The 15,583-nt window shown below is 45.6% G+C and overlaps 1 protein-coding gene across 1 annotated transcript in view; it reads right to left on the bottom strand.

Annotated features, from left to right (window-relative positions):
- The window catches only part of DNAH5 (dynein axonemal heavy chain 5), a 5,174,212-nt gene that overhangs the window by 5,025,077 nt on the left and 133,552 nt on the right, over positions 1-15,583 (bottom strand). Inside the window, exon 3 of the mRNA XM_078687662.1 lies at positions 441-525. Within this exon, the coding sequence (XP_078543788.1) occupies positions 441-525 (85 nt within the window). The remainder of the gene's footprint in view (positions 1-440; positions 526-15,583) is intronic.

Genomic DNA, 15,583 nt, shown 5'->3' with positions numbered 1-15,583 from the left:
TATTACTCCCCAACAGAGCCACAAGTAGAAATATCTTTAGTTCTCCTCGTTGCTTCCTCTTTCTAAGTATGCTGCATTCTGCAACACACTTAAGAATAGGAAAATGCCTCTGAAAATTGTTTTTGCGCAGGAAGGTGCCCCTTCCTGCACAAAAACAATCCTGCCTACAACGCAAGCACACGCCCTTGCACTGGTGTAAGGCAGCAGTTTGTGCACCTGCGCTGGCAGAGAGCTGGAATGCGCTGCATTATATTAAATACGGCGCATTCCTGCCCTTTCATGCAACGCAGCAAGGTGGCTTGCTGCGTAAAATATTTATAAATACGGGCCTTAATTACAGAAAGAGCAATTAAGTGTCTGGTGTATTCAAATCTAACGTCAAATTAGCTTATGTTCTGCAAACCAATTACATACAGTACTGCATAGCACCTTTACAATACCTGCGTCAGATGTCTCTACATCTTGATAGTAAAATATAACGTGACGAAGTCCTCCAACAGCAAAGAATCGATCGATGCGCTCAATCTGCCACAAGAAAAAATGGTCTTGGATTAGGATAATTTCCTAAGGGTACTCTAAAAAAGATACACACCAAATTGTTGATAACATTAGCACAAAAACACAACAATCTTGTTTTAAATCAGACCAAATTTTACGGAGCATACATGAACCTAGATTATCATGCAGGTTGAAGTGCTTAGATGTACACTGCACTTAATAGGCACCCTTGCTTATTGCTAAAAAGATGATTTGAGGTAGGCAGTTCTTGAACACAGTAAAACTGACGTTTCTCAATTGCAACAAAAGAATTAAGCTAGAGGCGGTCGAAGTTCTTTTAAAGTGTATCTAAGGCAGGCGCTCAACACCCATTGAACTCACCGGGCTTCAGCCTCCCCCCCGTCGTGTGAGACAGATCCCGGGCACACACAAGGCCACACCCGAACGTTTCACAGGTCTTTAAAAGACAATTTGAATGTTAATTAGGCCTTGCTGTTGTTTCACCCCATGTTGGAGGCCCTGCAGCTCAACTCTGCCTACTGATTAAAGGTTCAGCCCCCCCCCCCCGAAATTTTTTCTTAGCCCCCCCCCCGAAATTTGCCTCTAGTTGCGCCTCTGATCTAAGGCAATCCTGGAAGCTCCACCGATGGCCCCCAGATGGGTAGACTTTGCACCCACTCAGAGCGGAAGTCTCGACGCATCTGCTTCCGTTCAGCAGAGCTGATGTGAATGCGCTGGATTTAAGGCATGATTCGGGAGTAGTGGTGACCGCAGACAGTTACCCCAGAGAGGCATCTTCTACAGCTGTAAAGTTCCCAAAATAGCACCCAACATATTGATGAGGAGCTCGAAGCTGATTAATTTAGTGTTGTTGCCTCGAATCCTGAGAAATGGAATAAGGAAGAGCCTTTGAAAATAGCAACAATAAAAACTAGGGGTTAGAATGTATGCAGAATAGTAATGGTGATTACGATATAGCGATTTTTTTGCAAATCGGTACTTGGTAATCACTATAACCAATGTACAAAGGGGTTATTTGCCCCTATTTCTAAAATAACGAATCGTAGTGGGTCGCAAATAGACCTACCTCATGGATACTAATGAGGTAGGTTACAATTTTTGACCCACTACGATTCGCTGCCATCACAGGGATGGTGGCATGTTGGGGTCAGCAGACCACCATGTCTGCGAATGGGTTACCACCAACTTTGAGTTGGTGGTAAAGGGCGAATGTATTATGTTTTGTGAGTGCATTTGGATCGCAACACATTTATGCATACCAATGCGAATTGGTATTTGTGAGGGACGCCCTAAATACTCCCCTTTCAAATACTGATTTGCAAAACCAAATTGCGATTTGGAACAGGTTACCGAATCGCAATTTGGGCTTAGTACTTCAGAAATGGCATTTTTGCATTTGTAAATGGCTTGATTTTGCAAATCTAGCCCAAGGTTTTTGAAGTGGGGCGCAACTATCCTAATCTTTTCGGAGCTCACTCCAGAACCACTAAGTGCTACAAGGAACTTCAGGGGGAGGGGGGGAATGATTGTGGCAGTGTACTGTCCAGGCTTCTGTAATTTCACTGATGCATAGTGGAAAAGAGTTTATCTTCCCTCAGACATAAGTAGCAGTTAAGTACCTGCAGGCTTTAACAGCTGATAATACTGGAGAGCTCACAATGGCCCTTGATGAAGGCATAAAGACAGTCAGTCAGTCAAAGGATACTTTATTTCGGCTACACAGCCATAAAAGCACAATACATGTTAAAATCAATAAAATAGAATAGGATATTACACTGAAAAGGGCAATAAGGAGTAAATATTCAAAACAGCCATTCCTTAATAAACAAAGATAAATTACATCTTTACCACAGCTTTAACGGTCATTAAATAACTACCCGACCCCGAGATAATGACAGTGGTTTTTAAAGTTCAATACTAGCTCCCATGGATGGTCCCTTGGATACTCCACAGATGAAACTAACGTCCCTGAAAAGGGTTTGTTATTAGAGTACTTTTCTGGCTCTGACTCCTGCATTATTATGCTTTTAAGTATCCCTGACACCTTCACGAATGAAGGAAGCATTAATAAACGCTAAAGACCTAATTTATGATATTTTGGCATTGGGCAGCGCAGCGCAGCAAGGCACCTTGCTGCATTGCCCTACGCCAAAATGAAAGGGCAGGAATGCAGCATATTTTTGCAATACGATGCATTCCTGTCCTAGCAACAACGTAGGCACCCATGCACGTTGCATGCAGGAAAGTTTTCTTGCAGGAAGGGACACCAAGGGGAGTGTTCCTCCTTCTATGTGCGCTGCAGATTGCGACACACATAGAACGAGGAAGAAACAAGGAGAAATACAAACATGTCTCCTCGTTATGCCTCACCTCAGGAGGTATAATGATTAGGCACTTTCCCAGGTTTACATAATGTTGTAAATCTGGGACAACGTAAAAATCAATGGGTGTTGCATGTGAAAACCTAACGCAACGCTAATGTAACGCCTCCCGGGCGCAGAGTAAGGTGAAGCAGCGATCTGCACTCCGTTGCCTTACTCAAGATTTGTGAGGCCACTCAAAGCCTTGCAGGGCGGCTTTGCGTGGCTTCATAAATCTGATTGACAGCCACGTGTCACACATGTTTCACTTTACATGGGGCAAAAGTGACGCAGGGCTCTCATAAACATGCCCCTACGTTTTTTGCTAGCTACATATGGACAAGTTGTGGTGTCACCTTAATACATGTTTGGCCACAGAAGGGTCTCGGCTGACCCCTTTACCATGTGGTCAATTATATAAGTGTGCTTCAACAGAATAAAACAGTTCAAACTTTAAGTGTATACCGTGAGGAGTTGGTGATAGTGGAAATGTCCTATTACTTACCGGTAATCTTCATTACTCCGGGTCCCGTAGTCCTCGACACCTTCATAACATAGGGAGATAATCCATCTCACTGACAGAAGAAAAGAACGAAGGAATGCTGGACCTACCCTCCCCCTCCCGCTGGGAGTACATAAGCGTACAGGTCCCAGCATTCCCTCTGAAATATCAAGCCACGGATGAAGGCCGGCAGATCGGGAGGGAGGGAATCCATGAAGGTGTCGAGGACTACGGGACCTGAGTAATGAAGATTACCGGTAAGTAATAGGACATTACCCCCAGGTCCCTACGTCCTCGACACCTTCATAACAAAGTGGGAAATACCAAAGCAGACCCCGGCATTCATCCAAAAACACAACAAACCACCACCAAATAAACCCAGAGACTTATGGACAAAAACAGAAGAAATCAGGAGCGAACACAGCCCAACACACCCAAAGCAAAACCGGCCTCATTCCCCAGCAGATTGAGAAGGCAGCAATGCCATATGAAAGTATCAGAAGAAGCCCAAGTGGCCGCCCTACAGAACACAGAGAGAGAAACACCCTGGACCTCAGCCCAAGAGGCAGCCACCCCCCTCGTAGAATGACGCTGAACTCCCACAGGAGGAGCCAAGCCACAAGGGAGCACCCAGCGGGGCATAAAGGACCCCCTCCCCCCCGAACCACCGGGAGAAGGGAGCCCTGGAGAAGCAGAAGCCCCCCAATGGAGCAACGCAGCCAGGAAGGACAAAAGACCAGGGAGAAAAAAAACAGCAAGGGAGAAACCCACAGCCACAGGCACCGTCAAGCAGGGACATAACAGGCCAACCCGGCCCAACTACCGAGAGAGCACAAGAACAGGCTGCACAGAAGGACACCACCAAGGCCCAGAAAGGAACCAGCAGGGGCAAGACGGAGAGCGAACCCCTCCCCAACGCAGGGAAGAAAGTGAAACACAGCCGGGGCAACCCACAAACGACCATACCAAAAAGCGAGGGGAAGGAAGACGCGGCCGAAGAGGCACACCAAAGCAAGAGAACAGGGAACGGGACCAAACACCGGCCAACCCCAACACACCAGGGGAAGCCACCAGCAGAGCCACCAAGACCAAAGAGGGAGGAACCAGACAAGAAAGCAGGCACCGACTCAGAGCAACAACCAGGAAGAAAGGGGCAAAGGAACCCAGGCAAGGCCCCCACCAACAGCCGACAACTGTGGCAAAAGGGAACCGGAGGCACAGAAACCCCCAGAAGGCCCAGGCCAAAGGCAGAAAACCCCAGCAGAGACACTGGACGGCCGTAGCCGAGTCCGCCACACCGGGAGAAGAAACCCGGGCACAGGAACCAGCCAGCGGCCAGGCCCAAGGCAACCAAAAGCAGGAGACAAAGGGACACAAACCCAGAAACCTGCCCAGACCAGGTCAGGGAGAGCAAAAACGGCACCCAAAGTAGACACCACAAACGGCCAGGGCACAGAAAAGAGAGAAAAAACGATGGCCGAACACGGAACCGGGGAAACCAATCCCAGAAATGGGAAGGAGGAACCGCCAGCAACCAAGAGCCGACCCACCGGCCAGGAGGTCCCCAAGGAACCACCCAAGGCAAACCCCAAGAAGGGCAAAATATGAAGGCCAACAAGGAGGCCAAGAGCCAAACAACGCAGGAGGCCCAGAAAGACCCAAGAAGCCAACCGGACAACCGACAGGTCAGCCAGCCAAGAGGACCCCAAAACGGCACCGGCAGAACCTGAAAGGGGAGGCAGAGGGCCAACCAACCCAACCCCAAAAACCACAGAACAAGAAGGGGCCCAGGGAAAGGCACAAAAGCCCGCCACTGCCAAGCCAACAAGAGAGGAGAAGCAGCAGGAAGACAGAGAGGGAGACCGGCAAGCCACAACCGTCAACCAACACAAAGGGCCCAGCGCACCAGCCAGGCGCAAAGGAGCAGCACAGGAAAGGACACAAGCCAAACCCAATACCCAGACTAACAGGGACAGAACCACCGGATACCAAGAGGCCGCAAAAAGAGGCCCAAAAGCACCAGAGAACGAGCAGCCAGGGAGGACCCAGGCAGGGACCCCACAAAGGGAGGCCAAGAACAGGGACCGCCAGGGAACAAACCCAACAGAGGCAGAGCCGAGACCCCATAGAACTCCGGAAACCTAAGGCAACCCCAAACCACAGGAGAGGAGCCAGGAGAGACCAAAAAGGCATACAACCCCCGAGGGGTGCGGGAACAGACCCAAAAGGGGAAGAACAAACCCCGCAGAGACAGCAAGAACAACGGCCAGAAACACCACAGGCCGAAAGCAGGCCGCACAGGAGGCAAAAACGCACAACCCCAAGGACAGGCCCGCAAGGGGAACACTATAGCACCGGGCCCAGGAAGGTCAAAAAGGGGGAGCGGGGAAGGAGTCAAGCGAACAACACACCAGGGGAGTCCGACACCAGACCACAACCGGCAAGCACACCAACAAACCCACCTGGCATTCATCGATTTAAAGATTGCCTTTGACCTGGTCCCTCGTGCCAAGCTCTGGCAGGTGTTATTGGATCTGGGCATTCCCCCCCCCATCTTGGACTTCATTAAACGCCTCCATGAGGGGAACTACGCCAGAATTAGGTGGGGTAGTCAGGGCCAGTGGACAGAAAGGGTGGCGGTGGAACGGGGGATACGCCAGGGTTGTTTATTGGCCCGACTTTGTTCTCTCTCTTCGTCAATGGGGTGGTAGACCATTTGAGGGAGGACCCAGCCGATGCCCCAACCTTGGTAGGCGAGAAATCGCCCACCCTGCTCTTCGCCAATGACACCCTCCTGGTTTCGAAAAGCCCGATGGGCCTGCAAAAACTTCTAGATCAGTTTAGCCAGTTCTGTGACTCACGGGGCTTATGTATCAATACATCTAAAACCAAATTAATGGCATTGTCACCATCAAAACGGTTCAGGAATTGCATTAAGTTGAATGGTACCTCATTAGAACTAGTCAAATCCTTTGACTATTTGGGCATATGGATCAATAACTTGATGAAGTGGAATTCACACTTGATCAAAATGCTGCTCAACCACAAAAGGGTTTCGGGGGCAATTCTAAGACATCAGCAACTCTCTTCCAGCAGACCAGTAGCCCCGGCCCTCGTGGTGTATGAGGGTAAAGCCCTACCGTCGGCCCTATACGGGGCAGAACTATGGGGATTCGAGAACACCATGGACCTAGTGAGATCGGAGAATAAATTCCCTTCCTCCATCCACCCCATTGATACCACTCCGCCAAGATTTTGCGAATTATTCAATCAGAGATATTGCAAGGCTCCGACCCTTAGTTTTCTGGGTGTGCCTGAGAAGGACCCCAGAATTGATAAACTATGCCACTGCCCTTAGTGAGCTTATTGAGCTGGATATAGACAACAAGATCAGAAGGATCTGCAGGCTCAAACAGCTTGTCTCTGACATCGGACTGGCTGAGGCACGGGGAAAGCCAGACCCCGCCGTCAAAACAATTAGTTAAGGAAGCTTATTGGGCGTGGGTCCAAGCGGAGGGGGCACTCAGTTCCAGTCGGGGCACTCTGTCAGAGCAGTTCCTAGATCAAAAGCCTATCCAAAAATTGGAACCCTTCCTCGATTTTATTCAATCCCCAAGAGAAAGGTCACTCTACCTGAGGCTGAGGATTGGAACTCTTCCTCTCAACGAATTTAAAGCAGAGTGGAAACAGCATACGGTGAAATCCACTTCGTGCCCTGGTTGTTCAGCTCCCTCAGAATCTATCCCCCACTTTCTCTTCGCATGTCCTGCGTACAGACATGTGAGAAGAAAATGGCTGAAACCGGTTTGCACCAATTTTGGAGCCAGGAATTACAGGGAGGTGCTGCGTATCTTAAAAACGGACACATCATCCCTTAGTGTAATCTGTGGAGTAGCTAAATATTTGGGTTGTGCGTGGTTAACCAGAAGCAAGCTGCTGAGGGACAACAACTACATTACCAACTAATAAGAGTTAGGCCCCTTTTGTGTCTATTGCTGTCCCTATCGATTATAAACTTGTCTGCTTTTTATCGTTTTTATATACTATTTATGCATACTGATATTCTTAAGATGTGTCTTTTACCTTTATTGGATGTATGGAAATTTGGTACTGATTTTTAAAATTGGCTTTGTTTTTAAAGTGATGGAATTGGATTGTACATACTTTTATGATATTTTATATCGAATAAAGTCATACAACGACAAACCCACCTGCCAAGACCAAGAGAAAGTATCAGAGGGGGACACCCTGAACGGCAACCAAAAAGCAGGAAAGAAGGGCAAAGGGCAGCCCAAACCTGAAACAGGGAGGGGCACATAAGCAGCCCACCCAAGAAACCAAGGGGCCACCCAGGCAGAAGCCAAGGAAGACCCACAACACCCAGCCAACACAGGAGTCAAAGGGAGCGGCATCCTGCAAAAGGAAAAGGACCCCAAAGCGCACCAAGTCACAAAAAGAGCCAGAAGGGGGGAAAAGGAAACCACCACTGGAAACCAAACCCCACCAGCCAATCAAGCGCAACACAACATAGCACAGGGAAAGGCAAACCGCAACCATAGCCAGAAAGCCCACCAGGGGCCCCAGCAGGACAGTCCCGGAGCAACAGCCAACCAAGGCCCACCAGCACAGAGGAAGGGCAGAACAGCCCCCTTGCCCCGGAAAAAAACAACTGAACCTAGGAAATAGGGAGTCCGGAAGCACCAAGGATCCCGAAGCAGGAAGCACGAAGCGACCCAGCCAAACCCAAGCAGGAGCCAAGCTCAAGAGAAGATGCGCCACACCCAAACATGGGGTGGAACGGGGGCAGCACGGCCACCACCATGACCTGCAACCAGCACAAACCCCACTCACAGGAAACCCGCCGGGGTAAAAAAACAAACCACAGCCCGAGCAGGAGGGCATGCAGAAGGAGAGGAGTGAACGCAAGGGCACCTGAGGGCCCAGCCACCACGTCCAGGCACCACCAGGCACCAGCAGGGAGGAAAAGGCCACAGGCCAAGAAACCCGTTCCAATGCCGTAGTGGGTTTATAGGGGAATAGGGTGGGAAGTAATTTAATTATAATAAGGTAAGTAATAATTATTTATTAGTATTTATAAATAATTATTACATTAATTAATTATTAATTGGTTATTAATTAATTGATAATTATGTTGTGTTATATTTTTGTAGTGGGCTGTGGGTTTATAGAGGGGTAGGGGGGAAGTAATTTGATTACAATAAGGTCATTGTTATTTATTAGTACTTATAAATACTTTTGTATTAATTGGTTATGAATTGTTATTTATTAATTAATTGATAATTATGTTTGTTGTGCTATATTTTCTGGGGAACGTTGTGGGTTTATAGGTGAATCGGTGGGAAGTAATTTAATTATATTTAATTATTTATTTTTTTATTATTTAATATTTATAAATTTAATATTTTATGATGTTAATTGTGGGATATAATTATTATTAATTAGTTATTAAGTGGTTATTCATTTTTATTAATATATTGTTATGTTAATTGTGTCATTTTCTTAGCAGAGGGTTGTGGGTTGATAGGGTAGCAGGGTGGAAAGTAATTTAAATTTAATACATTTTTTATTTTTTTTAATAAAATATTTATTTAATGTTCATTTATAGTGTTAATTGTGTGAATTAATTTATTGATAATTGTTTATAAATTGCTTGTTAATTGTTATTGAGTAATTGTTAATTAATGATGTTAATTGTGTCATGTTTTAAGACATTGGTGATGTAATTTATAGGGGAATATGGTGTAAGGTGAATTGTTTTTAATTAATTGTTAATTAATGCTAATTTGTTTGCTGGAGTGGGAATAGTGAATTATTCCCCTCCGCTATCCAACACTCTCCCTACTGTTGCACTTGTTGGAGTGTGAACAGTAAATTATTCCCCTCCGCTATCCAACACTTTCCCTACTGCTACACTTGCTGGAGTGGGAATAGTAATCTCAACCCCGCCGCTATCCAACACTTTCCCTACTGTTGCCCCCCTGGAGTGGGAATAGTACTTTTTTCCCTCCGCTATCCAACACTTTCCCTACTGCTGCACTTGCTGGAGTGGGAATAGTAATCTCAACCACGCCTCTATCCAACGCTTTCCCTACTGTTGCACTCCCTGGAGTGGGAATAGTACATTTTTCCCTCCGCTATCCAACACTTTCCCTACTGTTGCACTTGCTGGGGTGGGAATAGTAATTTTTACCCCTTCGCTAACCTACACTTTCCCTACTGTTTCATTCTCTGGAGTGGGAAGAGTAATTTGTACCCCTCCGCTATCCAACACTTTCCCTAATGTTGCACTCTCTGGAGTGGGAATAGTAATTTTTACGGTATCCAACACTTTCTCTACTGTTGCACTATCTGGAGTGGGAATAGTATTTTAACCCGTCCGCTATCCAACACTTTCCCTACTGTTGCTCTCATTGGAGTGGGAATAGTATTTTTTCCCGTCCGCTAATCAACACTTTCCCTACTGTTGCACTCATTGGACTGGGAATAGTCATTTTTTCCTGGCCGCTATCCAACACTTTCCCTACTGTTGCACTCACTGGAGAGGGAATAGTAAATTTCACCCCTACGCTATCCAATACTTTCCCTACTGTTGCACTCACTAGAGTGGGAATAGTAATTTGTAGACTTACCTATCCAACACTTTCCCTACGGGGAACAGCCTTTACAACGCGGGTATTACCACGCGCTACCATTACAACGCTGCTATTACAACGCAAGTCGTTACAACCACTTGCACTGGAGGGCACTGTTGGATAGGGAATAGTTTAATTTTCTATTCCACCACCTTCCCTACTGTAACGTGGGCTGGAGTTGGAATAGAAAATGTAATTATTCCACTATCCAGCGCTTACAGCGCAAGTCGTTGTAACGACTTGCGTTGTAAAAACAGCGTTGTAATGACACGCATGGTAAAAGCCTGCGTTGTAATGCCATACAACCTTCCCTACTGTTGCAGTAATCCCAGTGGGAATAGTACATTTTTACCTTCATGCTAATCAACAATTTTCCTATTGTTACACTCAATGGAGTGCAAAATGTAAGTTTGAAAATGTATAAATATTTTTATATTTTATTTTATAATATAATGCTTTTATTATGCTATTTTTTGTCATAGGTGTATGTGTGTATATATATTATGCTAATCAACTATTTTCCTACTGTTACACTCAATGGAGTGCAAAATGTATGTTTGAAAATTTATAAATATGTTAATATTTTATTTTATAATATAATGCTTTTATTATGATATTTGATGTTATAGGTGTATTTGTGTATATATATATTTTTATAGTTAATTTTTATATATTTATATTTTAAAATAAAATAAAGTTATTAGTTAATAATTTTACAGTAAATATACATTTATATATTAAATTTGATATCTCTATGTTTCATTTTTTATAAATTAAATTTGTTTATTATATTTTTTAAATGTATATTATATTACATTCTTAGTTAATTTTTATAATATAATTGTTTTAACATTATCTTTTATATATAAAAAAACGATATGGACATCGATATTTTTTACATCTATATAATGTTTTCGATGTTTGTCATTTACATTTTAAAGATAGGATGTTGATATTTTGACTATCAATATTTTCACTTCGATATTTTTGTGTTCTATATTTTGTTGGGGTAAAATTTTTATTGTAAACTTAAGGCATCATAAAATCACATAGTATACATATTGTTAAGCATTCATTGGCACAATTACCTTCAACAACACTTACGGTTTTACTTCCCGTGACAGCAGGAACAATCCCATTAACACTACAATACAACAATTTTGTCCCCCCCCCCATCCCTTTAATCGGACATCAGATCAATCTCCATGCTTGGTGGCTCGCAGAAATACCCTCTGAATTTGTTCCAGTCTCTCCAAACTCTTCCCCATTTTTTAGGACATCCCCTTTGTACATATGGTGTCCTCTCCGCCACCATAGCTTCATCCATGTCTTTGCACCACTCTCGCAATGTAGGCGAGTCTCCCGAATCCCATCTCCTTGCAATATTCCGCTTAGCGAACATCATCCCCAGCATTAACCAATCCTGCGCTGGGTGGCTCAAATCATTTGGTTCCCACATATTTAGCAAGCATCTCTTTGGTTCTGTAATCAATGACACCTCCACCGTCTGCGATACAGTTCTCATTACTTTAACCCAGTACGCCATAATCTTTGGGCATTCTCATATAGTGTGATAGAAGGTACCCTCTTCCCCACAATCTCGCAGACAGAAGTGATGTGTAGCCTTCCCTGTTTTATAGAGGGTCACTCTAGTGTAATATGTACGGTGAAGTATTTTGAGTTGCACCAGCCTTAGCCGTGAAAATATTCCAACCTCACGAGTGGAAGAGAGTGCTCCCTGCCAATCCAAGTCATTGTAGTCTCCCAAATCTACGGACCATTCCTGTCTAAGTGCCGACATGGTGTCCGGCAAATTGGTAACTAACTCCCGATAGGTGAGAGAGGTGGCCCTTTTCTGCATATGTTCAGTCAACAATCTATCTTCTAGAGGAGTAGCCTCTGGCAAGATGGTGCCTGAAGCTATAACCGCCTGAAGTGCATGTCTGATTTGTATGTATCTGAAAAATTCAGAGGAGGCAAGTTCATATTGGGCCCGTAGGTGTTCAAACGGGACCATTTCGCCATTGCTCCAGAGATCACCCACCGTTGATATACCTATCGCATCCCATTTGCTAAATCCTTTACTGTTTCTGAGTCGCACAAGCCGTTGTGAGTTCCAGAGGGGAGTCATTTGTGTGATGACCCCCCGCCAACCCAACCTGGCATGTGCCTCGTACCATATGTCAACTGTGTGTGCTGTTGGCCCGATCAATAGTCTGGATCTGCTTCTGGTATATAGCGCTGACAGGACCCCTTCCTCTCCCAGCCCTTGCCTATCTGCCTGAAACGATGGGTCCGTCTGGAGTGCATGTATCCAGCAATTAACTACTTTTAGTTGAGCTGCCCAATAGTACAATTGTATATTTGGGAGGGCAATACAACCATCATACCAGCTCCTGACCAACTTATCCTGAGCAATACGCGCTGGTTTATTACCCCATAGCAGACCGGAGACGGCTGCCGCTATTGTTTTAACGTAGCTCGGCAGTACTCGAAACAGGATATTCTCCAAGACATATAAAAAGCGAGGGAGCGCCATCATTTTAAAAGCGCTGCCTTTACCAGCAGTGTCAGCGGTAAATTGCGTCAGACCGTTGTGTCTCGTTAAAATCGTTCCATGGGGGGGGGGAAGAATTCTCCGTAAAAAGTCGTCAGGCTTGGGCGTTACATGAATGCCTAGATATTTGAAGGCAGTGTCTATGACCTGCAGCGGACAATCCCCCGGAAGTATCGGTGGTGGGCCATGTAATATGAATAGAATCGATTTGGACCAATTAATGGGGTAATCAGACACCCGACCAAAAATCTCGCAAATGTTTAGTAGCACCAAAATGGATCGTCTGGGGGACGTTAAATATAACAAAACATCATCCGCATAAAGGTAGATGCGGTATTCCCAGTTCGGTGTCCACCTGAGCCCACAAATCATTGGTTCCTACCTGATCCACGCCGCCTGTGGTTCCAACAAAAGTGCGAAGAGTAATGGGGATAATGGACACCCTTGGCGCGTTCCATGCGTCAGTGGGAAATCTCTTGATATATGTCCATTGGCCGCTACATGCGCCAGAGGTTTAAGGGCCAGATCTAGGTGGCCAGATACCGGTTGGTAACGGCCGATTTCGGCCATTACCGACCGGTATTTGTAGTTTCAGATGTAGGGGGCCTAAAAATTACCGATTCTGTAAATTACCGAATCGGTAAATTTACAGAATCGGTAATATGGGTAATATGGGATGTAGGTGGCACTGAAAACTGTGCCACAGGCCCTTAAGAATTCGTTATTTACCATCAAATACTATTTGATGGTAAATAACGAATTCCTGTGTACATGCACATACATGTACACCTGTGCCATGTAGCACACATACATGTCCTAAGGGCATGTATGTGTGTCACATGGCACACAAGCCTGAATCTGGGGTGCAACAGGGTGTCAAAGTGACACCCTGTCCCCCTTGACAATTCTGTAATTTTACCGAATCGGAATTTACCGATTTGGTAATTGCCATTGGTTCCTATGGGCCTCAAGGCCCATCGGAATCAATGGCAATTACCGAATCTGTAAATACCGATTCGGTAAATACTGAATGTTACCGATTCGTTAATTAATTCGGTAAAAATACCTACATAGCATTTACCGATTTGTAAATACATAATCAGTAAAATTCGCTATTTACGAAATCGGTAAATACTAATTACCTACATCGGGCCCTTAGTGTACAGCAGCTGCACCCATGCACAGAATTTTGGGCGAAAGCCTAAGTGTCTAAGAACTGCAAAAAGATACGGCCACTCCACCATATCGAACGCCATCCGTGCGTCGAGGGAAAAGACGACTGCCGGTTCCTGAATATAAGGCATGCGAGCCAACACTCCATGCAGCCGCCGCAAGTTGAGAGCTGTGCTTCTATTTGGCATAAACCCGGACTGATCCAGGTGGATTAGAGCAGCAAGATGTGAGGTCAATCGCGTCGCTAGAAATTTGGCTAATATTTTGGCCTCAGCATTAATCGAGGATATCGGGCGATAGGAAGTGCATTCCTCAGGGGTCTTGCCAGGCTTTGGGATCGCCACTATGGTGGCCATTCGCTGATCTCGTGGGAGCTCCCCTAATTCCAGACTCTCGAGATACATATTTAAGAGATATGGGGAAGTCGTATCGGCAATCTTTTTATGGAGTTCAATGGGTAAACCATTAGTCCTCACCACCTTCCCTGGTTGCAACGAGCCGATGGCCACCTGCAATTCTTTGATCGTTATGTCAGCCTCTAGTGTGAGGGCCTCCTCTGGGGACAGTTCAGGCATAGCAATATCCTTAATATAAGTTTGAGCCTCATCCTTCACTATAGCCGTCTGCGACGTGTATACCCGTTCGAAATACCCGGCCAATGTATCCACTATTTCTTCCGCTGCAGTCACCAGGGAGCCATCCGGAGTTCACAACTGCGCTATCGTCCGCTGCGCTAGCTACCTTTTTAACAAGCCAGGCTAGAAGCTTACTTGCCTTATCGCCTATTTCATATACCCTGTGCTGCTTAGCTAGTAGCCGAGCCGTAGTCATTTCTCGCTGGTATTCCCTAAATTCACATTGTTTAACACGCAAGATTTGGGATGTCTCTGGTGACGGGTTCCGTGCGTCTTGGTCAGTAGCACTATTCAGTTCAGATTCTATAGCGTCCAGTTCTGCTTGTTTCTCCCTCTTGTGACCTACAATAGAGGAGATGGCCTGACCACCGACCACCGTTTTATACACCTCCCAAAGAGTACTTGGGGATTGAACCGAAGAGGCGTTCTCCTGGAAGTAGTGACGTGTTACTATAACAATGTCTTTTGAAATCTTAGGCACACGTAGATACCCAGGATACATGGGATAGATATGTTGCCTTGCTTTGTGATGGGTTGTGTATGTTAATGTTTGTGGATTGCGATCCGAAATAACTCTAGGACGGATCTCAACGTTTACCACATTTGTGAGGGCATCTGCAGCGGTAAAAAAATAATCGATTCAGGAGAGACTATTGTATACCCCTGACTGAAAAGTATATTGCCGCGCACCTGCATGTCTACATCTCCACGCATTTGAAAGCCCGTGGATGTCCAGAAATACTTCCATATGAGTAGTGCCTGCCGCTGTCGGTTTGGGAGGATGCCGATCCCGGGTTCCATCAATTATAGCATTAAAGTCCCCCCTATCAGTATTACTCCTGCTTGGAGCTCCAATAGAAATGTGCTAAGTGCTGGGAGGGCCACTGAGTGGAGGGCTGGAGGGATGTACACCGACACTATATTGAGCAGTTTTCCTTCCCACTGACAAGTAATAGCTGCAAATCGACCCTGGTCATCAGTCCGAGTGTGCATAATGATTAGGGAATAGTGTTTACGTACTAAAATACCCACACCCCTTGAACCAGAAGAGAATTCAGAGTGCGCCTCCATTTGAAACCCCCAGCGGTCCATTGCCTTGCAGGCCGAGCCTACCAAATGTGTCTCTTGCAGCAGGCCCACCGCCGGTGCACATCTCTTTAAATTTTGTAGATCCAGACCCCTCT

Source organism: Lissotriton helveticus, chromosome 4_1 (genome assembly GCF_964261635.1).
Source record: "Lissotriton helveticus chromosome 4_1, aLisHel1.1, whole genome shotgun sequence".
Taxonomy (NCBI): Eukaryota; Metazoa; Chordata; class Amphibia; order Caudata; family Salamandridae; genus Lissotriton; species Lissotriton helveticus.
This window is presented reverse-complemented; position numbering and strand designations above follow the sequence as displayed.